The sequence below is a fragment of the Periophthalmus magnuspinnatus genome, chromosome 22 (assembly GCF_009829125.3).
Source record: "Periophthalmus magnuspinnatus isolate fPerMag1 chromosome 22, fPerMag1.2.pri, whole genome shotgun sequence".
Taxonomy (NCBI): domain Eukaryota; kingdom Metazoa; phylum Chordata; class Actinopteri; order Gobiiformes; family Gobiidae; genus Periophthalmus; species Periophthalmus magnuspinnatus.
In genome coordinates, this window is record NC_047147.1 from 12,543,547 (window position 1) to 12,568,666 (window position 25,120).

Here is a 25,120-nt window from a genome sequence, read left to right on the forward strand (position 1 = left end):
TCTGTAGAGAAAATATGTATAGATGTTCTTTGATTTTTAAGCAACAAAAACACATGTAAAATTAACTGGATGCAAAATAAATGGCATATCCCCTTGGAGACAGCACGTGATACACCCTCCATCAGAAGTTATATAGTATGTGCACATTGAAACTCAAATACTATCGCTTCTGCTGCTTATTCCATCTGAAAGCAAATTAATGACATGTGCTTTTATGTGATTCTTCGAGTCTTTATGCTTGTATAATGGCTCCATTGAGTCTTTGGAGTTTAATTTAAACTCACCATGTTGTCATCTGGTTGTCATGGATACATACAGCGTTCAGATCAGATCCGGCGAGGCTAAATTAGGTATTTTTCTTGTTCAGTCCAAAACCAGGGGGAGAGTGGAGATGGCTGCAAAAATGTAGCAATCCTAATGGACAGGTAATTAGATAAGTGATGCTATTATGAGAAGATTTTTGGCTGTGAGTCTTCAGTCCCTAGTTGTGGGGATGGAGGATCTTTAGGGATTGAGGATTAGTGAAACTGCCATCTGAGTAGAAAACATGCCATTACTTCAGCAGATAAAAAACTAATTGGTGATGAGTCTGACAACAGAATAAATGCCAAAATATCACTAGTAAATGCAAAATGTACAAGAGTAATGGATGTGGTAGATGTAGTTGTTTGTAGCAGTAGTAGTAAGATGCAGTGTAGCTACTAGTGGTAGCAGCAGTAGTCTAGGAAGTACTGGTAGTAGTTAGTGATCATGTTAGGACAAACAGGAATCACAATCAAGACTAGTAAGGAATAGGAAAAAGGAACGTAGCAGCACTAGTACTACAGAAGTACTGGTTAGGTACAGATTTTTTTGTGTGGAAGCAATAGTAGTATGTATTCAATTCTACAAGCAGTGATTATTGTACCAAAAATCCTTTCTTCTAAACTTATATGACATTTTTAATCAGGTTTATGTCACTGAACATGCTGAAGTGCTCCATTACTTTTTGATGCATTTGCCAAATGTTTTCTTCATGTTGTCATAGAAATGGCTTAGCCTGACCTTTAGTTTCAGTTTACAGACTCAACCTATTAACAGACGGCTGCAGGTCAAGTATAAGTATTCAACTATAGCGCTTTATTCAACCTATCCAAAATAAAAAATAAGGTATGTCGAGATCATTTGGCACATTGATAGTTGGGATTTTTTGAAGAGAAATTAGGCCATTTCAAATCAGTCTAAATTGTAACAGCATAAATGTCTGTACATGACCTTGTCATGTATAGGCAACATCAAGAGACTTCCAGAGGATTATAAGGCTATGGAGTGGATTAATAGTGGTCTATCTCAGTTACTCATACATTTCCATACAGTTAGCTGTGCTTTGTTTACTTATTCAAATACATTTTTTATTTTTTTATATTTAGAAATAAATTGTCTAAAATGTAAAGTCTATATATAACTATTACCCAAAAGTATTCAGGAGTCGTCCATACAAACAAAATATACAAAACCAAAAGAATTCTCTATATGTTTATTCCAGTGTCTCAATTGAAAACAGCAAAGATTATAAAAACACTGATGTTACAGAAATAAAACTGAAGTGCCGTTTCCATAGTAATAGCTTCCCACACAACACAAGTTGACTGGACTGATAAATTTCAGCTGTGGGTGAAACCACATCATGTAAGCATAAAAATATTACTTAATTTTAGATCTGAATAAGGAGCTCTGACAATAAAAGATTATACTATAGGCATAGCATCATGTTGTTGACTTATAAACTGTATTGAAGAACTGTGACACTGGACTAGGAAAAAGAAAATAATCATGCTCTAAAAATACACAGGACCTACACATAAGTGAACAATAGCGCCATCACCTGGCCAATAAGGTAATTACAAATGAAGATATCAGACAGCTAATATAGATTATCTGTGTCATCCTTCATGGATATATTGCTAGTTTTATTTATGTTTGTATTTTATATATGATAAAATGGTGGATCAGCCCTGAAGTTTTTGCCTGAGGAGGGATAGTTGCTGCATGTCCACACTGCTGCCTCCACAAACAATGATCACCACAGGACCCAAAGAAAGTGGCAGGCGACCTAAGATAAACATTCAAAATATATTAAAATAAAAGTACTGATCAGTCCATTAAGCATGATGGCAATATATAGATATGTTCATAATGCAGATTGAAAAAAAATAGTTTACCTTCTTTTTGTAGCCGATTTATAACTCCACTATAGACAGAAGCAAGGGCAGCTCCACATGCCATCTCTACCAATACACGTTCCTCATCTACAAGACAAAACAATAATTATTTACTTATGCTTTACTGTTAAACGTGTTTGGGTGACATTTTATCCACAGTTCTCAAATAATACACCCTGCTACTGACCAAGAAATGCTTCGACAGCGTGCAGGGCTTCCTGATCTGTGACCAATTCCGAAATTATGTTAAGTTCCTTGGACTGGCTGTATTCAAAGGCCTTTTCACTCACTGTTTTCGCTCCGAGGCATTTTGCCTCACTATGGACAAACAGAAGAAAAAAAACACATAAGAATTCTGATAAAAACATCACATGAAATTAGGGATGCTATTCTATTCTAAAAACTAAGAAATCCTGACAATTGTATAAGCAAAAATAAAAAAAATTCCAATTTTAAATATATTCCTAAAAACTAAATAAAGTGCTTTTTTATCCAGCTATTGTCACTAACTTTACTTAATGATTCAGAAAAATTTATTTCATAGAGCTGGTTGCATACTAGAGTAAGGTTAATGTAGTAGAACAATGTGACTGAAAGAAATTTACAGATTTGACTCTTGGTTGGTCATGATCTTACAATGTTTCTTCTCACAATAAATATAACTAAAATTTGTTATTGCGACATCCTTACGCAAATATAAAGTTTCTAACCTGGTGATGTCGTCTAAGGTGATCACTTTGCCGGCTTTAATTGCAGCGTTGAAACAGTCGGCTCCCATGGTCTCCATGGCGAGGACCGGTACATCCACCCAGCCTACGCTCATTAGCCCCTGGACGACACCACACAGCAGCCCCCCTCCACCCACAGACACCACCACTGCGCCAGGTTTCACCCCCTGCCCAAGGGAGCAGGCCACCTCTGTTATCATACTGGCATGGCCCTCCCTACAGAGTGGGAACAGTCTGGGTTAAAGATACACTATGTAACCTTTCTGATGGGTAATCTGTCACCTGTCTCAATGGAGATGAGGCAAGCAGAATGTTCCAAAGTATGGCATCAAACACATCTATCTTGAATTTCATGAATTACATCAGAAATACCTTGAAAAACATGCATTTTTACTGTGAGCAAGGACACCTTCAAACTGTCCTGACATTGACACCTGCTTGTCTCCATGGAGACAAAGAAGTCAAATGCCATGCTGGGGAACATTCCAGCCAAAGCAACAATATCCTTTAAGTTAGACAACAAGAACATACATTTTTGTCTACTTTACAATAAAAGGCTTTCAATATAATCTCTCAGTGTGCCTCTGATCTTGAAACTTACCCATACAACAGAAGACAATGAGGTCTATCATTTTTAATTTATTTTATTTCTAAATACTCATTGATGAGCACTTGATTTTTTAAAAACGATTTATACATTACTAAATGACCCCGTGAAGTGCTCCCCCCATTTTCTTTTTAAATCTAAAGATCATTGGGTTTTTTTGGTTTTTTTTTTACCAGAGCAGTGGATGATCAAATGGAGGAACATATGTGAGCCCCTCAACATCTGCCAATCGAAGAGCTTCTGTATTGGCATCATCCCAGACCTAAATATAAAGAAAACATAGGCTTACTATTCAGAATCATGCATTGCATAGATAAAATATATTTGGAGCTTAAATTACCTTGCCTACTATCCTAACAGTTGCCCCCTGATCCTGTAGTCTCTGGACCACCAGTTGAGGAGAAGAGGAAGGAACTATGATAGTAGCTGGTACACACATTTTTCTGGCTACATAAGCAGCAGCCATACCTGCATTGCCACCTATGAAAAGCCCACAACATCAGGACAAGGAGGAAGAATATCATGTCAACATCTATGAAATGTACAGTTACCTGAAGAGCATACCACCCCTTTTGACTGAGTGGCAAGCTATAAAAAAGTTTGATCAATGACTGGGTAAAGCTGAGATATTGTTTGTTTTCTAGTAGGTTATGAATGGTTGGGAATTAATAGGCTACCTTTTGGCAAAGGTGTCCAATTCCCCGGATCTTGAAGGAGCCAGAGGGCTGGGAGTTTTCCATCTTCAGGTAGACAGTGGTGCCCATTCGTTTGGACATGCCGGTGCTCTCCAGCAGAGGAGTGTTTATATGAAAGTGCCCAGCCATGGTGCTCCTAGTCTCACTGGGTAAAGCAAAAATACCAATTCACCTTTTTCTCATCATTCTTAACTTTTATGTATGACATAACTTAGCAATAAGATAGCAATAACAGAGCATAATGCACTTGATAAGACCTACGTATAAACAACATTAAAAATCATTTATATGCATGCATCATCCGTATTTTATCATAATTCCCGTAAAGTTGTATCATAGCCTTGGAGAAAAGAAAAAAAACAATATCTTACCCTGTACGAAACCCTTGAGTTGACAATGTATTTAATAATTTAATAATCACGTGAGATTTAAGCAGAAAAATAATGAATCATTCTTTAAACTCTGCCCCATGATACACACCGGAAGCTACTGATAAGACACACTTCCGGTTATGGATTTCAAAATAAAATGTTACAATCATTTCAATACTCTATTCTGTAAAGATAATAAAGATAAATGTGTTATAAAAATTTCACTGTGTATTAAGTTGAGATGAGCGCGGAACAGATTATGATAATATCTGTTATAATAATAATAAAAAAATAAAATAAAAAAAATGATCAGAAAATAAACTTACATGTCGCAGTTTTGCAATCTTTTACCTTGCTAAGTCCATGGTTTATTACCTTCATAAGAGTAAAGGTGGCATGAGGTGACAGATAAGGAATATTACAATGAGATAGGTCAACTGAAGAGGCATTTCATAAGAAACAATAAAAACATTTTGGTTCTCTGCACTATATTTTATTAATACTGTACACAATCTGTGAAACATTGCTTCTGCACAATATGAAATGGTTTAGGCCTACATTTACATTAAGAAGCAGTCAGTCTCAGTATAAACTTACACGTGTCGCTTGTCTGTACACTAGGTGGCAGCAGTGAGTGGCACAAAACATGTCACTGTGGTTAGATCTGTATAATATAGTACAGCATTTATATGAAAAAAACCCCAAAACAAAACAATGCTCAATGTTTAAAATTAAACACAGCAGCACAATTATGAGATTAACACATTGATTCAACTATGTTATATAAATACTTTATGTAAAAAAAATATCAGATTTGTTTCCACAATGTCGCAATTAAACATTTGATCCTCTTATGATTTAACTTTGTGGGATCATTTCACTCAACACTTTTTAATCCTGTCCCATAGGAAACACCATTTTACACAGTTTGTTCAGAATGTAATATACACAAAATAGTTCATTAAGTTAGTGTAACAGCCAGCTTTTATTAGTGAAAAATGACACAGCATTGCTAAATTGTCTTCTTTCTTTTCATAAAAAACATATTTTATGCACCAAAAAATCTATCGTCCTCTCATAAAATCCACATATACATTTTCACCAAAACTCAAAACAGCCCAATCAACTGTGGACATACAAAACTGACTTACCTTGCACTTTTATTGCACCTAACTCTGTCCTCCTACACATTCATTCTCCCTCTTCATCGTCCTTCTTTTTTAGCTTATTTTAAACACACCATCATAGTGTTTGCATACTGTTTTCACTGCATTTGAGAAGAGGATGCATGCTTCTATGGCACAAAGATGAATGCTTTTCGGCCATACAAAAATAAAGTGAAGTTTGGCTTAAAAGTTACATCCAAATGGTGCATGTATTCTTAAGCATCTCTCTCATGCAGCAATGTTGTATTCTGCTTCTTAAAATGACATTCAAGTTTCTTTTGTTTTCTTATTCATACAAACAAAAACAAAAAAAAATCTAAAGTTCATCTGTGTTTCTGTATCTCCACTTCCATATTTTTATCTCTCCTCTTCCGATAATGCCTTGGCTCACATGCTGCTGCGCTTCTCGTGCATTCTCCCTGCTTTCCCTGCCAGTTCACGTGGTTCCTGATCTGGGCCCTAAGCCAGGGAGCGCTGTCTGGGTTTGATCCTTGGATACAGCTGCGGAGAGCACCAAAAAGAGAGAGGATTGGGTCAGTGCATTGAATTAACGCACACACACAAAATCAAATCTATATCTGGATAACTCAAAATAAACACGAATTGGGGCAGCAGTGGTTCAGTGCTTAGTGCATAATGGTGCTGTGCTGTTTGGCAAGACACACATCACACATTGTCTATGTATGAATGTGGTGTTTGACTGAGTGATTGTTAGTGTGCAGAGAGGCCACTGACACAGACTCACAGCCACATGTCTGTCAGTCAGCCCCAAGGCAGCTATCACAAGAATAATAGCTTACCACCACTGTGTGTGTTTTTCAAGTGTCCAATCAATGGAATGCCTATTGTTCTTATTAAGAATCATTGTAGAGCCACATAAACAGGTGAAGAAATTGAACTCTTTCTGTATATAGTGAGACAGCATTCTATACAGTAGGACACAGCTGCTGAGCCTGGGCTGGGTAAGGCTTTCAGTATAAGACAGTTTTATTAAAGTAGTTCAGCTGTTCTAATAAAAGCATGAACCATATGCAATATAGAATGTGTGCCTCTGTACTCCCCGAGGCATAAATTACCCAGCAGATATTTCTACCAACCTCAGAAGAGATTGTATTCCACAGATAATGCTCCAGATATATTTTTAAAAAGATACAAAGTTTCACTGACTAATCACTTTTCCTAAATTCTGTCTTCTGAGTATAGAGGAACATTGTCAACAAGCACTTCAGTTAACAATACCAACACTTCAGTAGCAAACACTATGTTGGCAGAGACACAATGTAAAATAAATTTTATTGAACGGATGCAGCAACAAAATTTACAATCTACCCCAAGGCTAAGACTAATCTATACAACTTTACAAATAGAATAACTTAAACTTATGCATACAAATAAACAAATACATGAATTGTTGTGTTTTGTGTTGCCTTACCCCCAGCAGGTTTCGGGGCACATATCCCTCGCGTTCATTGAGTCGCGCCCACCACCACTCTGTCTCAGTGTCGTCACGGCGACGCAGCACAGTGATGGCATCTCCCTCACTGAAGGACAGCTCATCACTCTGCTGCGCTGTGTAGTCCCAAAGACCATACACCAGGCCCTTATTCATTACACCCAACTTTTCCTGCACACCTGAGGAAAACAATATGACAAATGTTGTAGTTTATTTAGTTGTTCTTGGGATTTTAATTTACTACATAGATTTAATTTACCATATAGGAACTGTGAACATTGGGTATATCCCTCCTCCATCTCTTCACACTTGTCTGCAGCTGTCTCAACATCACTAATGGTTGTGGCAAAAATGGCTGCCCCGGATTCCACCAGCATTTTACATAGGTGCACGCTATTACAGGAAGCTGCGCAGTGAAGAGGAGTCCTGGAAAAATCAAATCATACCAACACTTAGCAATGACTCCCATTCACACATGCACTCAGTCCCAGAAACCTACTGTGGTCACACTTAACCAAGCTCGTAACCAAGGAAACCAAACTCGTACTGCCGATTTTGTGGCTTTATTCACACATAAGCCTTCCCTGCATATTCCCAGTAATTTATATGGGAAATTGTCAGATCAAAAATTCAGGAAAATCAGTTCTGTCTTCATGTTTGAATGGGGATACATAACAGATGTAATATAATTCTGTGTGGGCTTTGCTTTATTCATAAGACATGTCCAAATGTAATACACACATTAATGACAGCATATAATTACATGATATTAGTCAAACATAAATTGAATGGAACGGTCCATTAATCTATTTAAGTGAGTGTTGATATGGAAGCTTATTAGACTTGTAATAACTTCCTCTGGCGGAGCTCACTCTGCCAATTTTGGAAACGCTATTATGTCACTCATTGTTTGCTATGGGCAGCTGCATAACCTGTTCATTAGCAGACGCCCTTTAGTCCTTCACAAGGCAGCGTTCCCTCATTAGTCTATAACATGATTGAAGACACTCACCATCCGTCACTGTCTGCCGCGTTCACGTTCACTCCGAAGTCCAGCAGAAACTTAACAATGTGGTGATGACCGGCGCAAACTGCATTGTGAAGGGGAGTGATGCCCTCATCATTGGGCATACTGGGGTTTTCCACCTAAAACAAATGTAATAAACAACATCTGGTTATGGTTGACAATTGTGTTTTTTATTCAGTAGTTAATTAAACTGAATATCTATGGGGAGATTCAGTGCATACCAAAGTCACATACATTGTAAACCTACGCTGCACACGTTACTGTCACTCACAGATCATAGAACTGTTTGGCAGCTTTCAGTATACAATTTTACATAATATGAAAGAAACTAGTTTTAAGAGCAGAATATTCTAGTGTAGAGTGTTTTAAAGTTGGTATGGTAACTTGTATTAAGATATTTCTTAGAAAAGATTTAGCTGTCATAGATAATGATACCAAACACTTTTTTCTAATAAATCACAATCTGTGTGGGAGATGGCATCAATGGAATAGGAAATGCTTTGTTCTTATAAGCTCTTTGCTATTGCTTCTTTTGTTTTGTGTATTATCACAGTAAAAGCAGGAATATTTGCTCTGACAATGCTTCCAAAGGATCAAAGATAAGTCAAAGTTTTGTCAAGAAGGTAGAGACGTTTTTCAAATTCTCTACCTGCTGTGGTAACACTGGTGTGTGGGTGTTTTTGGCATATAAAATGGTTGTATAACAGTACCCCGCACAACCAAATGTAGGTAGATTCACATATTTACTAGGGCAGCAACAAACTCTTATTTTAGTAGTTGACTTGTCAATTTTTTCTATTGCAAATTTAAACTTTTAAACCAAATAAAGGTTCACATAGAGTGACAGAAGTCTTCTAGATAGAGAATATTTATAAACAGGTGTATTATGGATTCTTTTTTTGACATATTGATTTAATAATGCCAATATCTTTGTTATATAAGGTTTTATGGTATGTGTTTTAGCATCTGAATAGTTCAGATAATGGTATGGTATGCTTTTTATTTGCACAGGAACACTGCACAACAAATACATTAACCAAGACAAGTCATACGAAAAATGCTGGTGCCTGGTTATAGCATGAATACTAATTTACACCTGTAGCCTTTGATGTTAACGATTATCAAAATACGATTATGATATATTTTAATATTCAACTAGACACAATTATTCCAGTTTATCTTTGCAGCCCTAATAGTTACCTCATATATAATTCTTTGCACCAGGTCAAACTCTCCCTCTAAAGATGCGTCCAACAGCAGTGCCAGAGGGTTGAACTTCACTCGGAGACCATGACCGGTGCGCTCCGACGATGGCTTCTTTAGGTTGGTTCGCTTCACCTAGCCCACAATACAAAGTGATATTTAAGTCAACCAGGTTCTCATACATAACATATTGCACTGTATGCCTTTTTACCTTAGGCTGCGGAGGAGCAGCAGGAGGAGAGGGCGATGGGGAAGAGTGGCTTACAGAATTACGGGCGGAACTAACACTATTCTGTTTGTTATTGTTTTGGTCCTCTGGCTTATCAGGAGTGGGGGAGGGGCCTGGCGGTTTCGATGGGGACACGTGATTGGCTTTTTCGGGTGCCGTATCTTTGGGCGTTTCTTTCACAGCAGATGAAGGGGACAGGCGCAGGTGAGAGTCTGCATTCACAGTATTCTTTCCTTCACCTTCTGGAGCAGGTGCAGTGGTCTGTTTATCACTGGACTCAATATTGCCATTGGCCAGTTGTAAGTTCTCTATGTCGCCCAGTAGACAGTCGGGTTGGTAAAAAGTGTTGGCTGAAATATACCAATAGGTCAGGCATAATAATATATTTAAGTTGTGATTTAAATGAGAAGATGGTTAAATACATACCAGAGACTCCTTCAATGCCTCCGGCCAAAGTGTTGAACCTAACCCAAAATGGGAACACACTGTAAGTTGTCTGTCTTAGGCTGTTGTACTTATATATTATTCTTGTATACACTTGGCTTGTCAAATGTACTGTATGGAGAAACCTTTGCATAAGTTAAATAACTTTATTAATTATGCATATAAGATGGAAAATGTCTTTATTTGGGGAGCTGTTACATTGAATATTGAATGTGGTTAATTATTGGCAATGCTATTGTCAATATAAAGCAACCAAATAGAACAATAGTTACTGCATTGATGTGATGTAAATGTTATGCATGTTATGTAAAGATATGGATAGTGATTTTAGAGCTTATCAGAAGTTGAAAACTTCAGAATGCAAAATAATAAATACAGTTTTAAATACCGGGCCGTTAAGCCTTATAGTTGTTTGCCGTGCTTTAATTAGAGTACACCTCTGACCTTTGGTAAAGTAGTTTCTGAATGTTCGGCCCCTGTGGCCCCTCTGGTTCTGTAATTGAGCTGCGTTTCTTCAGGGGTCGTGGGGCGTTGCTAAGGCGACGGCGAAGAACCTCCAGGTCTGCATCACTCTGGTATCTAAGCTGGGAGTGGGCTGTGAAAGTGAGAAATACTGTATTATGCTGCAAGTTTGTACTGCATGACGAAACCATAAATTACTATGAACTTTGAGTCCCCCCTTCTTCACACATCATTTAACTTAGTTTCACGCTTCTATGGCTGAGTGCTTCAAATACGTACCCACTGGAGTGAGTTTGGTGGGGCTGAGGGGGCGGGGGATGCTGTCCACACTGGGAGGAGCGATCACATGTCCATCACTGCCTTCAACTCCTCCAGGTTTGCCTCCATCTTTATCTGGAACATCTTCTCCTTTTGACCCTCCATGGAGAAACGGGACTGGGGACGGCGAGGCAGAGGAGTTTGGGAGGATTGGTTTTCCATACACTGCAAATATAAATACATGTTAGCCGTATTTATGTTGTTTGTGCAATGCATGCTTTGCTCACATAGACTCTACCTGCTTTGACAGCTGCTCTGTTACTGAGAGAGCCATAGTTTTTGGCCTGTGGCTGGTGCAGGTACATGCTGTAGATTGAGCTGCTGTTCATGGTGGCTGGACCCTTGCGCGGTGACTGGGGTCTGGAGGAGTGCTCTGGGACGTAGGGACGCACTGCCACTGCCGGAGGGTGGTCTGTCCGCTCTGTTTTAGGAGACAGTGAACCTGAGCAGAAATGACCATCAAGCACTCCCCTTTAACACAAATCAGATTTAAACCTTGTTCACGTCAACATTGGTTGGGACATTACCTTGACTCGGCGGGACAGAAATGCGCTGTTGAATTTGTTGGGCAGAAGATGATGAAGAGGATGAAGGGGTGGCATTGGAACTGGAGCGAGGCCAGCCTAGAGTGCCAGGGGCAGAGCGGGGCAGGGAGCTGGTGGTAGAGTGGTGCGCCACCTGGTGAGTGGCACTGGGATATGTACCATAGCCAGAGGGAATTGGCTGGGGAAGCAAAAACATGGGATTTATATATTATCTACTTGCTGAGATACAGCACCTTAAATAAACTTTCATAGTAGTAATTATGTGATACCTGCTCAGGACTGTTGTTCCTCCAGTCAGATAAACTCTTACTCATGCTAGGCCAGGATGCTTCATTGGCTAAAGGGAAGAAAGGCGGTTTAGGTGTTACGGTTGAGTTAGGAAAAAATATTACAGAGGAAAAACACAATGATGATAATGACGCTGTAGTAATGAATGAAGTTAAAATGCAAAAATAATTATCATTTAGTAGTTAGTCTCGTAAAAGATAATACTCAACACAAAAAACAAGAGCATGTAGTAATCAGACATTCAACAACATGACTTGACAACATCTTAAACAGCAGTCAACAACACAGTGCCTTATTAAGATCCACTCTGAATGCTCCGTGGTGATTACAGCGTCCTTCACACATTCACTTGAAGGATTTGCTCACACAAATAAGAAAAGCACTTCTCATGTTTGTCTGAGCCCAAAGCCGGTCTGAGCAACAAGACACTTCCAGAAAGAGGCGGTCTGACCCAGTGTTTATCTGTTATATAATGAAGGTGAGAGGACTGGTCAGCCTCTAGTCTGGTCTCACTGTCCACTGTCTGTTATAGCCAAGGTCACCAGCCTGGGTTAATGCTCTAAATATGCACTAAATAACATCATTACTGTTTGGGTGGAGCGTGGAAAACTATGTTGACAGTAAAATTGACATAGATACTAATTGTAACTAAACCTGTTTTACTATTATTATACATTTCTGCATAATGTCTTTAACCCAAATTCAAATCGATTTAACTGAAGCCCCCCTAAATTTCACATTGTGTGTTTTGGAGGTGTTCCATAAAGAGAGGACCCAACGGTCCGGGAGTCAAACCAGCGGCATTGTTAATGCGAGGTACCTACCACCATGGTCACCATCTATTTACTTTGCACCAGTGTGGTTGTGATTACACAAAATAACATAGAAAATTATGGGAGAGAGTCCGATTACTGCCCATGTGCACATTGACTTTAGTGGACCTCTGTTAGACTGTTATGTCAATGTTGTAGCTACAGACTAATACTGATTAACCAGTAAAGCAGGCAGTCCTAAGCTGGTCCTGTGGACCACTGCAGTCACCACCACAGGAAATAGACAGACACTTCTAAACCAGGGCTGAGTCTGTGGGTTAGGTCTGGACCAGGTAAAGTCACCCTGGCCTTCTGCTCTGAAGGTACAGAATGGACAGACACCATAGTGGTATGTCAAACCTAAACCAACTGCTGGTATTTTTCCACTCCTATGTAAATATTTTGGACCATGTCCCTCGGATGGTATTCACCCACAATAATAGACACTCAGCGCTGGCATTTTGTGGAGAGCTTTAATCTCTCCAGTGAGTGCGACAGCAGCTATCAGTCAGTCCCAGAATACACAGTGTATGTAGTTATGGCGCTAGTCTGTGTACCTCTCACTTCCTCTCATTCACTTAGTGCCCGTGTAGACCGCACTCCTCTGGCATGAGTTATATTGTATTTTCCACATTACATAAGCAGTGGCCATAAACAGAGCAGTGGCATTTGCTCTGGTATTTTGTAACACAAAGGTCCACTCCAGCAAAGACTCGAGACATTCCAGTAGGTAAACTTTGAGAAGACCAATATATTTTACTTCTCATTTCAATGGATTTGAACTAGGACCTGTGAAAAATGAATCAAAATAACAGTATTTATTTTTTTTAAGTATTTTGGCAAAGAAGGGATATGTTAGGATGAACCCAGGCATATCTGACTTTGGGAAGGAAGTAATTTATTTTCTAAGACTTTGGAATCACTGAAGTAAATCTGTTTCATATGTACCTTAGCCCAGTATGGGATCTGACCATATTTCTTTAGACTTTGTTTTGTTAACCCCGCACAGCTGCTGAGTGTCCAGTGTCATGTTTGGGCCTTTACATCCTGCTCTCTGCATTAAGAGGTCAATTTCATACAACTGATCTAATACTGTCCCGAGTCCTAACCATCTCTTCCTCAATACTGTTATTAAAAGTTTTTCACTTTTTTTCAGGCCAGGCTGGGCGATATATGGCGATAAAAATCTAATTGTCATTTCATTCCAGTGATAATACGGAAATTTGTTAAAAATCGTCATATCATAATTTTTACTTCAATGCAGCGCTATGCTCAAACACTTCTATTGGTCAGCCTCTGCACTGCCATGGGTGTGTGACAGTGACCAATTGAAATGACCTATGAACTTTTAGAAGAAGACAACTTTGATATGAATTGTGATAAAATCTAAATGTTAATCTGGCTCCAAAAAACCCTATCTCAGGCCCTGACGTCAGCCAAAACAGACAGATACAGGTGCAGATACTGGACATGGAAGTGGGTGCGAGCATCTTATTTGTCACGACCATCCCTTGTGAATGTGGCTTCACTGTCACCACTTATGCACTCACTGTTGATACTGTCACCCTCCCATGTCTCTGGGGGCACACCGATGACCAGGTCCAAATCGGACACTTTCCATTGGCTGGGAGGCTTCTTGACGGCACTCCTGTCCTCCTCTGATTGGGTGCGCCAAGTTCAAGAGCAACAACAAAGACAAAAGTAGGGGACCAACCGGGACAGAACACATCATCACGGTTACCCAGCAATGATGTCACAAGTAATTTACAAAAATGGGATAAAGAACAAAAAACAACATTTAAGGGTAAAAGCAGGGTGACAAATCCAGAGATAACCATTAGAATCATATTTATCAAAATAGTAAGTGTAATTTTTATAATAGTTGTGCTAACCTGATAGAGAGCGGATATGGCTGAGAGGGGTGGGCTTGGTGGGTGGGTCAATGGGCAGTGGGTAGCTCTTGTCTTGTCTGTTCTCAGATGGGACCTGGATGTAGGGGCACACAGCTGCCACCCGTCCCGAAACACTGCCCCCCGAGTGAGAAGAAGTTGGTGGAGTTGTGACCCCTCCTCCGTTCAGACGGCTTAACTAGAATAAGTTAAATAATGAGATAAATAAAAGTTATACAGCTGATTATGCTCTGATAGGAGACAGGGGGTGTACCTCGGCCTTCTTCTTGTGCAGTCGATCTCGCAGATCTCCGATGCGCTGGTCCATCATTGTCACCTGGGTGTTTCTCTTGTTCAGAAGTTCCTTGTTTTGAGCTAATTTGCTGTTCTGCTCCAGGTTATGGCGGTTTCGTGCCTGGTAAAGAAAAAATATCATGTCCAGCTTACTAAAACAACTAATTTTCACAGTATTTTAAAGGCAATTAATAGATATACAAAATATCGATGTGTTACCAAATGTGTAAACAAAGTCATAATATTAGGAACAGTTATTATTTTTCTATATTTATAAGCACATTAAAAATACAATAGGCTCTGTGCACAGCAGAACACTAGCTAGCTCATTTTGTCTCAAAGCGAGTCCTAACTTTTATTAAAAGCATAAAATATAAAATAAACAACCTTTAAATTTAAAATGAAAGAATACCCGATTGTTTTTATGTAGATTATGTAGATTACTTTAGTTTGTGATGTTGTTTTAATATTTATTCTGCCTAAAAACTAGCATTAGCATTAGCATTAAGACACAAACATCTCTCTTTCTAAACACAGTTCATGTTATTTATGTCGTTTTTAAGATGTTGTCAATGACATCCACACGCAGCTCTTGTCCACTGACTTCTCTTCAGTTAATTATTTATTCGTTTTAGTGTAAATCAGCAAAAAAAACGCATCAAGATTTAACTGGACAGGAAATAGTGATGCTAACAGTAAGGCTGCCAGGTGCTGTTGTGCATAGAGCCAATAGCAGATACACAAAGACAGTGTCAAGCGTTCATATTTATTTTGTCTTTAAAGAAGATAATTCCTTTCACAGTAGTACAGGTAGCAGAATTTTTCATTGTTCTCACTGTAGTAGCGTTATTGTAGGCATTTGAAAGTGTGTCACTAAAATATGGTTAATAGTAGAACAACTTGTAGTAGCTAACAAAGTTGTCGTAACAATATGTGTCTACTCAATAATTGCTTATGTTTATATATACACTAGTGAAGTATTGTTATATTATGAACTGACATTGCACATTTTGAGTAGGATTTCTGTGATGATGAATGTACCTGTAATTCCTGGTAGAGTTTTCTCAGCTCGATGGCTGCGGGCCCGGACAGAGGTGACCCTTTCTGTCCGGTGATGTGTGCACCCTGGGGTCCCGTGGGTGTTCCCTGCTGCGGCCCCAGTGAATGCAGCTGCAGACGACCTCTTCTCAAATCCTCCAACTGCTGTGTCAGCTAAAAATAATAAGCCAAAATGTAAAATATATAAAGTTAATATTGATTCTTTTATTCATGCTCTGTGTGGGATGATACCTGGTCGACCCGGATCACAGCTGTCTGCAGCTCGGCCTGTTTTTCTTGAAAGAGATTGCTAACGTGCTCAATCTCTGCCGCTGAGGGAAAGGCGAGAAATTACTCAGCAAAATGTGAAATTGAAGCAAGCCATCTATTATAACTCCCTTACTTCATCATAATTAAACCATAACCACCATAAAGCAAAGAAGGGATTTATGTAGCAGTCTAAGCATATTAATGTTTGGGTCAAATTCACAAAAATACGTTGTTGATTTATGGGTTTCAGCTTCCTGTTATATGCAACATTTTGAGGATTTTCTCATTCAAAAGACACAATATTTTGTTTTACAGTACATTGTTAGGCAAAGGTGCTAATTTCCATCTCTCTGAAACCCATAGATAGTGTATTATTTCAGCAGTATAGACTTACATAGGTTTCCGTTGATCAATTTGCTGTAGTCTACTTGGCCTCTCATGGCTCGAATTTTCTTAAGTTTTGCCTCCTGAGTTTCCACGCGTTCCTTTAACCTCTGCAGCTTCTCCGCTTCAGACTACAGTGGTAAAATACAATATACATTTAATATTTCCGTGCATGTCTTATTTGGTTAAATTTGATTCACAGAAGACATCTGGACCACACCTGAGACTGAGCCTGGCTGCCACGACCTCCCTGCTGCAGATACCTCAGCCTCTGCTCCTGCAAAATATAATAAACAGCAGCATAGCATAACACAATCCCAAATCAATTTGATTTAAACTGAATATGACTGTTCAAACGATCAAAATCACCATTTCTTGTTTTTTCTTGTACAATGTTTTTATTTTAGTTTATTATAGGCAAATAGTTTATTGCTCTGAAAAATGTAGCTGGCTAGAATCTCCACAAAGCTGACTTTAATTTGGCTTGGGGACTTCAGTGGAAATGTTATTCCTTTGGCAATAATATTAGACAGTATTGCCATAAAACCCATCTATCTCCATGGAGAATGTTCCAAATTATGGTTTTAACTTTTTATTTCCATGGAATCATGCAAGCTTTGTTAATGGCGGCATATTCTGTGTAAAACGTTTTACATAATAAGATTTATTTTGCATACTCCTTCAGCTGTTACTACCCCTTTCCTTTTGCTTTGTATTTTCAATTACAAAAACGTTTCTCCACACTGAATCAATTTCTACAAGCAAAACTTCACATATTGTTTCAAAAAATCAATTATACAAAGAATTCGCAAGCACCACAAGATAACTTTAGAATAAATTTGTTTTTCCGCAGCATATGGCAGACAGGAATATCTAGTGAAAAGCAGACGAGAGATTGTTTTGAGCCATAAATCTTCAGCTGCCACTTCGCTGTCAAAGCCTTTCAGGTATACACGCACTTTTATTGTATTCTGTGGGGTCCGTATCCATCATGTTGACATTTAAAACTTTCTTAGTCCCGATAACTGAAGACAAAGTTTATAGAGAATGATTATAGATATATTTGTCATATAATTGAATAAAAAAGCTATCACTAATAACAACATCAAGCTACTGTTTTCACCAGGCGATTCTGAACTATTTATTCAGCCACACACACATTATAAACCAAACAGAGGAGAGGAAACGGACAGGAAAAAGCTATGTGCGATGCTGATCTTTGCAGTTTACACCTCTGGCACGTAGTAGAGCTGACCTGCCACTATCCCACACACACGCTTTGGAGCAGGGCGGGAATGTTGGCAAGCTGCACCATCAGTCACGGCGGTCACCTAAACGCTAATAACAAGTTATGTAATGCTAGCTTGTTTTACTATGATGTAGATGGCCTCCGTAGGTTTAGAAGCGCACTGGCAATAATACAAGATGGATGTGTTTAATCAAGGATATGCAGTAATAGTAAGCGGGTGAAAACTGCATCGTCATGGAGGCTGGAGACACGGAGAGGGAAGCACTTACGGGAAAGGGAAAATAATTTTAACAGAGAAATATTGGCTTTTTAAAGTGCTGAGCAGATAAGTTTAGAGACCTTGGAGTGTTGTCAGAGAGATTTGATTCATTTTTTATGATGGGAACACAAGAAATGTATCATAAGAGGCATGGACAGGAACTACTACTACTACTACGACTACAACTAAATGGTCTTTAAGGGACTTTTCTGGCTGAATGTGTACCATCTGCTTGTCTTCATGGAGACGTTATAGCTTTGCCAAGAATGTTCCATAGTATACAATTTCTAGTATCCATCTAACATTTATATCAGTACAGAAGTTTTTACTGCACAAAGATACTTTGAAAAACAGTGACCGGGCTCTGTGTGACACTTGGCTTGGTAGAGTAACCCGCATGTCTCAAAATAGAGTAGTTTAATGCCCTACAAAGGAACATTCTAGAAAAAGCAATAACATCTTCATAGAGACAAGCAGGTGGTGCAGCCCCCTAAATAAAAGTACTTTTTTTTACAAGATCAGACAGTATTGTTGTATATATGTATTAGGCTATAGCTGGATTAGTTAGAATAAACCTAGTAACTATATCCACAATACGTAACAAGAAAAGTTCTCAACAGCTGTAACTACTGACATTATTTCCTGTGAGTGAGGGGGGGGGGGGGGGGGGGTCATTTCCTATAAGTTCACTGTTACACAAACACAGAATGTGGATGTGGTCTACCCAATGGAGCCGTCCCATCCTGTCTGTTCTCGACCTCTGACCTCTTGTTTCCATGGAAGCACCAATGACCCATACGCACATTCCTATTGGGTAAGACCTTTTCTCTCTAATGCAGATAACCTTCCCCTCACTGACAGCCAGTCCACCTGACATACTCTGGAAAGTTACCTTGGCGACCAACATCTGCTGCTGAGCTTCGATTTGCTGTTGTTGCCTCGTGGCCATTTCCTGGAGCTCAGAGAGGGTCAGCTCCACACGGGGAACCTACAAACACACAGAAAATACATCTTTATTACACTGTACTGCACTGCACTGTACGATTTGTGGTTCACAAGTGTCTTCTAGAACAGCTGTGATGACATAAACGTAACATCAGGCACAATTTTGTATTCATTAATTGCAATTATTCATAACTTGTGTTTTGTTTGTTTGTCTGTTGTTGTTGTTGTTTTTTGTTTGTTTTTTTTAGAATATATATAAAATAATAGGCTGTGCCAGGACTAATCTTCAACAGAAAAAAAGTCAAATGAGCTCTAAACTATGGAATTTTTTCTTTAAATTTAGACTTTAGCAATAAACTCTATGGAGATGGTGTCAACAGCCCAAGTTACAGGTCAATTCTGTGGAGACGCAACCCCCATATTTGTAAGAATTCATGTTTTTCAGTATATCTTTGAGCAATAAAAACCCAAGAAATAATAAATAAGTGTTAGAAAGAAACATTGAATGCCATGCTGTGGAACATTCCAGGCAAAGCAATAACATCTCCATGGAGCTAAGTAGGTAGCATACCTGCTAGCAGAAAACTTAAGCAGTAGAAATAATTCATTGATTGATTACTTTTGTTTTCAAATTGACAGGGTAAATCAGGAACTAAAACACAAAGACACCCTTGCAACACCATGAAAAACTTTGTAACCAGTGGGACAAGAACTGCAACTTGAGAACAACTGACTGGAACAGCATACAGAACTAATGGACACTAAAAGTTGAAAACCAGGCCACACCTGCACACAGCCGCAGGTCAAAGAGCATCTTGGGTTTTGGCGGTAATGTCATGAAGCTATAGCTAGGGGGCTTTTGCACGTGCTGCAGAATTCTAGTTATCTGATTGAGGAAATAGCCTGGACTCCATCTGCCCTCAGCTGTCACCGCCAACTGGAAAAATCAAAGGGCGTTGATCAGTGTGCATATATTTTTGACTCACATTCACCAGTCCATCTAAGTTACACTCTGCACACGGGTAACTTGGGTCTCTGGGCATATGTTTCTACGATTTACAAGCGTCATGGCGGAAATGTGTCACTGGAGAGGATCGGGGTGGGAAAAGAAATGACTCCAGTTTGAACACATCCTGCAATTGTGTGTGGAGACGTTTTCTGCATTTTTTGAAAAAGTAAAAATGCATCCAAACTGGTTCTACAATGCAATGTCTCAACAACCTACTTTCAGTGACTTCAGAGGTAAGCAGCTTGTCAGAGTCGTCATGAAGCTAGTCTCGGTGTGGTTTGAGTGTATATATTATTAGACCCAGTGAGACAAGCTTTTGAGAGGTGTACTTAGTAAGAACCACAAGAGTTAAGAGAAATATTTAAGGTTTAGGTTAGATACAATTACAGCTGGGATAACACTGATTTTCAAATTACAAAAGGGGAAATATGTTAAAACTGCCAAACTTTCACAAACCCTTTGATACATCACTAGTATTCACATGCACATGTTTGGACCACTAGCAAAGCTTTAAAAACACCTTTTTCAGATGGAGAAGTGAAGCAACGTGGACCACCAAAGGACAGACAAACCAGCTCTCATCGAAAAGCATCATATAGTGACTCACATGGCTGTTTGCAATCTATAAAACGTTGTATGATTAGGTCACAATAGTATGCAGGTCTAATATTTGTCACAAAGTTATGTCTTCGCAATACACTTCACGGAGGAACATAATTTACTAATTCATAGGAGAAAAATAGGTAATTCCTCTTTAAGTTAAATGCACTATACCCGTGATTCTCAAACTGTGAGGCAGGTGGTATGTGGACAGCTCTTTGTTTTCCTAATTTAAATTCTATTTTGGCAATTTCTTGGTTAGAAATAATGTGACACTGGTGTAGTTCTATTTTAGACCTGGTTTAGCTATAATTGACCTCGAATAGTGCTGTTATAGACCTGGTTTAAATCCGGTGATACTTGGAAAGGTAATTACTTTCTTAGTTGGGATCTTGTGTGAAAAGCTTGGGAGCGACTATTCTACACACAGTACTTTTCAATAGGACTGAGTAATAAACCATCCAGAATTCCATGGTATGAATTTTTAAATGGTTAAATGAATTATCCTTTTGCATGTATTTAAAAGTTGGAGGTTAATGATAAAAATGTTACTATTATCACAAATGAAACATGTGTATACATTTTAAATGGCACACACTAGTCCCAACATGTTGCCCTGGGGAAAAACAAAGTTAGCTGCTAAAACTTTTAAGAGTCTGATTTAAAAGTCACATTTTCTACAGTAAGAAAATGGTCTTTTACTGAATGGCCATAGCCTCTTTAAGATCTTAAATGTCCCCTAAAATTCTCCCCGTATCTCTGCGGACCCTCTGCTGCCGTGACTCCAGAAGAAGAGGATCAAAAACTCCATTACCCAGAACAGAGCCTAGGGGCTATAGCAGTCCTTAAGATATAAACTTAGTGGAAAGAATAAAACCCACCATCTCTATGAGTAGCCAAGAACTGCAGGGCTCTAACTGTGCAGAATTAGCAACCTAAATGTCTACATCAAACATTAATAACATTACATCTAAATTGTGTTACAAGAAGCATCATTTTGTCAAGATGAGTTACTAAAATCTGCCAGAACATTTTGCAGACAGGTACATTTCTTTAAATCATATTTCTCCTGACCATTACGCACATTACAGTGTTTTGCAGTCACTGGTGCCATATGTGATTAGCTAACTGCTGACCTGTTAACCCGAGCAGATCCTCCTGGCTTTGATGTGCAGTCTACAGATAGCCCTCTTACTGATACACGAATGTTCCAGAGGTGCACTACTGTGCCCGGGTCATCACTGAATCATGCTGGTGCTTTGTAAACACGACTGCACTGTTCATGGCATAAAAATACTTACAATACAACACTCTAATTGTTACTCTTATGGACATTTTAGCACTGTGTAACTTTTATGGTTACCTGCTTGTGTCCATGGAGATTATTGCTTTGCTTGGAATGACAGAATGGCAGTAAATGCCAATGATGTCACCGGGGCAAGTTATGAGTCAGTTCTGTGGAGAGGTGACCTCACTCTATGTAGGTGTTTCAAGGATTTTTAGCAATTAAGTTTAAGGCCATACTGTGGAACATTGTAGGAAAAGTACAGAGAAAAGTTATGCACCTTTAAGCAGTTTGTCTTTGGATGTAGGAAGTTAAATTCTTGGAGATATCACAACAAAGACATGCAGGCTCTTATATACTCTAACATAACTTATTCATGGGTTACAAGCAACGTTTTGTGGACTTTTCACTATTTAAAAAACAGAATCTAGTTTAAAATTGTTAATTGCTATGACAACGGTCTTAATTTTTCATCTTTCTGCCACCCACGGGCAGCGCTCACAGACAATCCCACATCCATTCTTCTGTCCATCACTCACCTTGTCTAAAAATGTCACTGCCGCAACTATGTGTGGTGTGTTATGTGATGTCAACAGGGCTGAACAGATAAGTTAACCTGTAATCAATGTAATGCTGGTTCAGGAGGAGCCAAAATGCTGCCTTAACAGAAAAGTTAACAATTCACTGGCCACTCACTCGCTGTAACACACTTGGCTGCTCATGCTAATTACCCAGGCTAACGTTATCATGCAGTTTCCTATTAGCTTCCCGCCATGCCCCCCTTGTATTTACCTGCAGGCTCTCCCATGTGATCCTGCAGGAGCGCACTTTAATTTTGCTGCATTGTCCTTCAACAGTAAACTCCTGCACCAGATCTACCTCATTCCACTCCATCTTTGAATAGCTTAAAACTAGCCGGCACTGAAGATTTGATTAAAAAATAGTGAATTCAAAGTGGTAAAACGGGAGCGATCCTTATCACAACTTTCCGTGTCGTCCATCCGGTGGTGTATGATTCACGGCACCTCCCACCACAACCACCCCCCCATACACACACTCTCTCTCTCTCTTTCTCTCTCTGTCGCTCTCTCTCCTAATGCTTTCTGTTCTCTTTCAGCCCACGCTTGCATCCCCGCTCTGCTCCTCTCTCCCTGGTACAAACTGCCTGTTATTGGTGTGCTTTCAAATGACGTGTGAACACAGCGGAGGAGAGTCCATAATGGGGCACTGCATCCAATTACAGCCCAGGGAAACAAACTGTGAGGAACTGTGACTGTGAAGGTACGATTCCACCACACACACCAATATGTTTTACCTATTCCTACATGACAGATTTGATCTACTGTCAATCATTCATGCGCCATCTCTCCCCCTGTGCACACTATGAATTATCTCATCCTGCTGCAGCTGGCGTTTTGCTGCAGCGACATCAGCTGTGGTGCCACCCCCCCACCCCCACCCGCCCCTCTCTTTCTCCCACTTTCTCTCAGAAGGGAAATCACTGCACCAAAGCACGACGGATGGGGCACGAGTCCTTCTCAATCACAGTCCCTCTCTCTCCCCCAGATGAGTGTTATGGGGAGGATGATGACGCGGTGATGATGCAGGCAGATTAATGGGCTGCAACACTGGGGGGCACTGATCCGATAGCATGTCTTCCACTCTGGTAACTTAGAATCTATACCACAGAAAACTATGAGACTGTTAAGTGTAACATCGTTGTAGCTTGGAACACAAGCAGGAGAAATAGGGAGTTTGTCTGAACCTTCTCATTAATTAATAACATATAGGGGACACACTAAGGTTAACATACACTTTACCGTCTCCGTTGGGAAATTTGTCCTCTGCACTGAACCCATCCTTCAATGCCACTAGGGCAACCTGTCAGGAGCAGTGGGCGCCACAGTGTAGCACCTGGGGACCCGTCTCCAGATCCTGAGCTGGACTTGGTGTAGTATTGGCAGATTTTTACCGGTTTTTATATGTTTTCTGTTAAATGATATCAGTGGGTTCAAGTAGCCAAGGTAAGAGTGATGCCATCATCATTTAACAGTCCCATATGCCATGAGCCCTGAGCAGGGAAAAGCCTAACATGTGCTACAGAGCCTGGGAGACAGACACACGTCCGTTTCACTCAAATGTATTTACTGTAACTGTACTGTATTCAGTGAGCTCTACCTGCAGCTCTACTTCTGTTCTAGGTCAAGGCTTCTGAACGGAAAAACACAGATAAAGTCAATGTGGTATCAGTCAGCACAAGTGTCAGACGGATATTGACGCAGCACACACTGATAATATACAGTGTGTGAACAGACTTTCTGTGAAGTCTCAAACTTCTGCTCATGCTAATAAGACTGCATGGATATCTATCGTTCATCACTGGTTACATAGTTTTGTACAAAGGGCCAAAAAGTTCATACTAGATGGCACGTGATAATTTGTATGTACAACTGGTTTACTTTTTGTTTTTTACAACACTCACATAATGCAAATATCTAACATCTAGTGGTAACATTACTGTATACTGTAAATTAATCAAACCAAAGTCTTGTCTCTTAAGCTAGAGTACTGAATGTGATTAAAAAAGGATCCATAATTGGGTCCATAATTCAAGCCAAATCACAACTGTACACAGAACTGCAATAATGAGCTTCAAAGAGTAAAAGGGCTATTACACTAAGTATTTAATATAAAGTGTTGAATGTAATATCATGAACCAGCCTGTTTCTTTTTGTACATACAACAATACTGGTTACAAGAATCCTGTCAGTGTGAGCTGCTCACTTCTGTCAAGAACTGCCTCTTCGCACTGTCTCTCTGGGACAGCCGCCATCTGAAAATACTGTGTGTTTACTCAGAACCAACAGATTCTGTGGAGGAAGATCTGCTGAGCTCAAATAATATGAATATGAAATGAATATATGAAAAGTGTGATATAAAAGTTACTTCGAACCCACATCATGGATCATTGTGAGAAACTGGCCTGTGTGCTCAGTCTCATGTTGCCAATGCTGTCCTTCATATGTGTGTTCATATAATCTGAAGCACATGAGGACGTTTAACCTTCTCAGTCTGCACGTATTACATTTCCCCACTGTGTGCTGTGCCCTCAGAGGTATGCACACAAATGCACACAAATGTTACATACACACACAGTTCTGATCAGGGCAGTAATGAATCCCATCCCTTCCCATCTGCTGTACACCCCCAATGAAAATATTGCTCCTAATCTACAATAACAGCCCACAGACATTCTTCCAAACCAACCGGAGCAGAGCCGCGAGGAAGCCTTTGTTATCAGAGCCCCTCCACTCACACAGCAGGGGGCCAGAACTGAGGACACCACTAT

General features: G+C 39.5%; 2 protein-coding genes across 7 annotated transcripts in view; both read right to left on the bottom strand.

Annotated features, from left to right (window-relative positions):
• Window positions 1-1,515: 1,515 nt before the first annotated feature.
• On the bottom strand, window positions 1,516-4,693 carry sdsl (serine dehydratase-like). Its single transcript, XM_033988186.2, has 9 exons — window positions 4,603-4,693; window positions 4,214-4,376; window positions 4,088-4,124; window positions 3,877-4,016; window positions 3,710-3,798; window positions 2,912-3,145; window positions 2,389-2,519; window positions 2,202-2,288; window positions 1,516-2,092 (listed from the first exon to the last, which is right to left on the bottom strand). The coding sequence occupies exons 2-9, from the start codon at window positions 4,358-4,360 to the stop codon at window positions 1,989-1,991; spliced, it is 969 nt and encodes a 322-aa protein (XP_033844077.1). The 5' UTR covers window positions 4,361-4,376; window positions 4,603-4,693; the 3' UTR covers window positions 1,516-1,988.
• A 380-nt stretch (window positions 4,694-5,073) lies between these two features.
• LOC117390451 (apoptosis-stimulating of p53 protein 1-like) overlaps window positions 5,074-25,120 on the bottom strand; it is a 37,382-nt gene continuing 17,335 nt past the window's right edge. For 3 of the 6 annotated variants that reach the window (XM_033988192.2, XM_033988190.2, XM_055231094.1), the window contains 20 exons: window positions 18,825-18,920; window positions 16,645-16,701; window positions 16,435-16,555; window positions 16,023-16,102; window positions 15,774-15,944; window positions 14,713-14,853; window positions 14,442-14,637; window positions 14,100-14,207; window positions 11,719-11,786; window positions 11,432-11,627; window positions 11,143-11,346; window positions 10,866-11,069; window positions 10,569-10,719; window positions 10,107-10,144; window positions 9,663-10,030; window positions 9,449-9,586; window positions 8,234-8,367; window positions 7,481-7,647; window positions 7,201-7,400; window positions 5,074-6,269 (listed from right to left, as the gene is read on the bottom strand). In XM_033988192.2, coding sequence (XP_033844083.1) covers window positions 6,228-6,269; window positions 7,201-7,400; window positions 7,481-7,647; window positions 8,234-8,367; window positions 9,449-9,586; window positions 9,663-10,030; window positions 10,107-10,144; window positions 10,569-10,719; window positions 10,866-11,069; window positions 11,143-11,346; window positions 11,432-11,627; window positions 11,719-11,786; window positions 14,100-14,207; window positions 14,442-14,637; window positions 14,713-14,853; window positions 15,774-15,944; window positions 16,023-16,102; window positions 16,435-16,555; window positions 16,645-16,701; window positions 18,825-18,920 — 2,880 coding nt within the window. In that variant the 3' untranslated portion in view covers window positions 5,074-6,227. Of the gene's footprint in view, window positions 6,270-7,200; window positions 7,401-7,480; window positions 7,648-8,233; window positions 8,368-9,448; window positions 9,587-9,662; window positions 10,031-10,106; window positions 10,145-10,568; window positions 10,720-10,865; window positions 11,070-11,142; window positions 11,347-11,431; window positions 11,628-11,718; window positions 11,787-14,099; window positions 14,208-14,441; window positions 14,638-14,712; window positions 14,854-15,773; window positions 15,945-16,022; window positions 16,103-16,434; window positions 16,556-16,644; window positions 16,702-18,824; window positions 18,921-22,563; window positions 22,785-25,120 lie in introns of those variants that run through there. The other 3 variants (XM_033988193.2, XM_055231093.1, XM_033988191.2) reach the window with 3 other exon arrangements.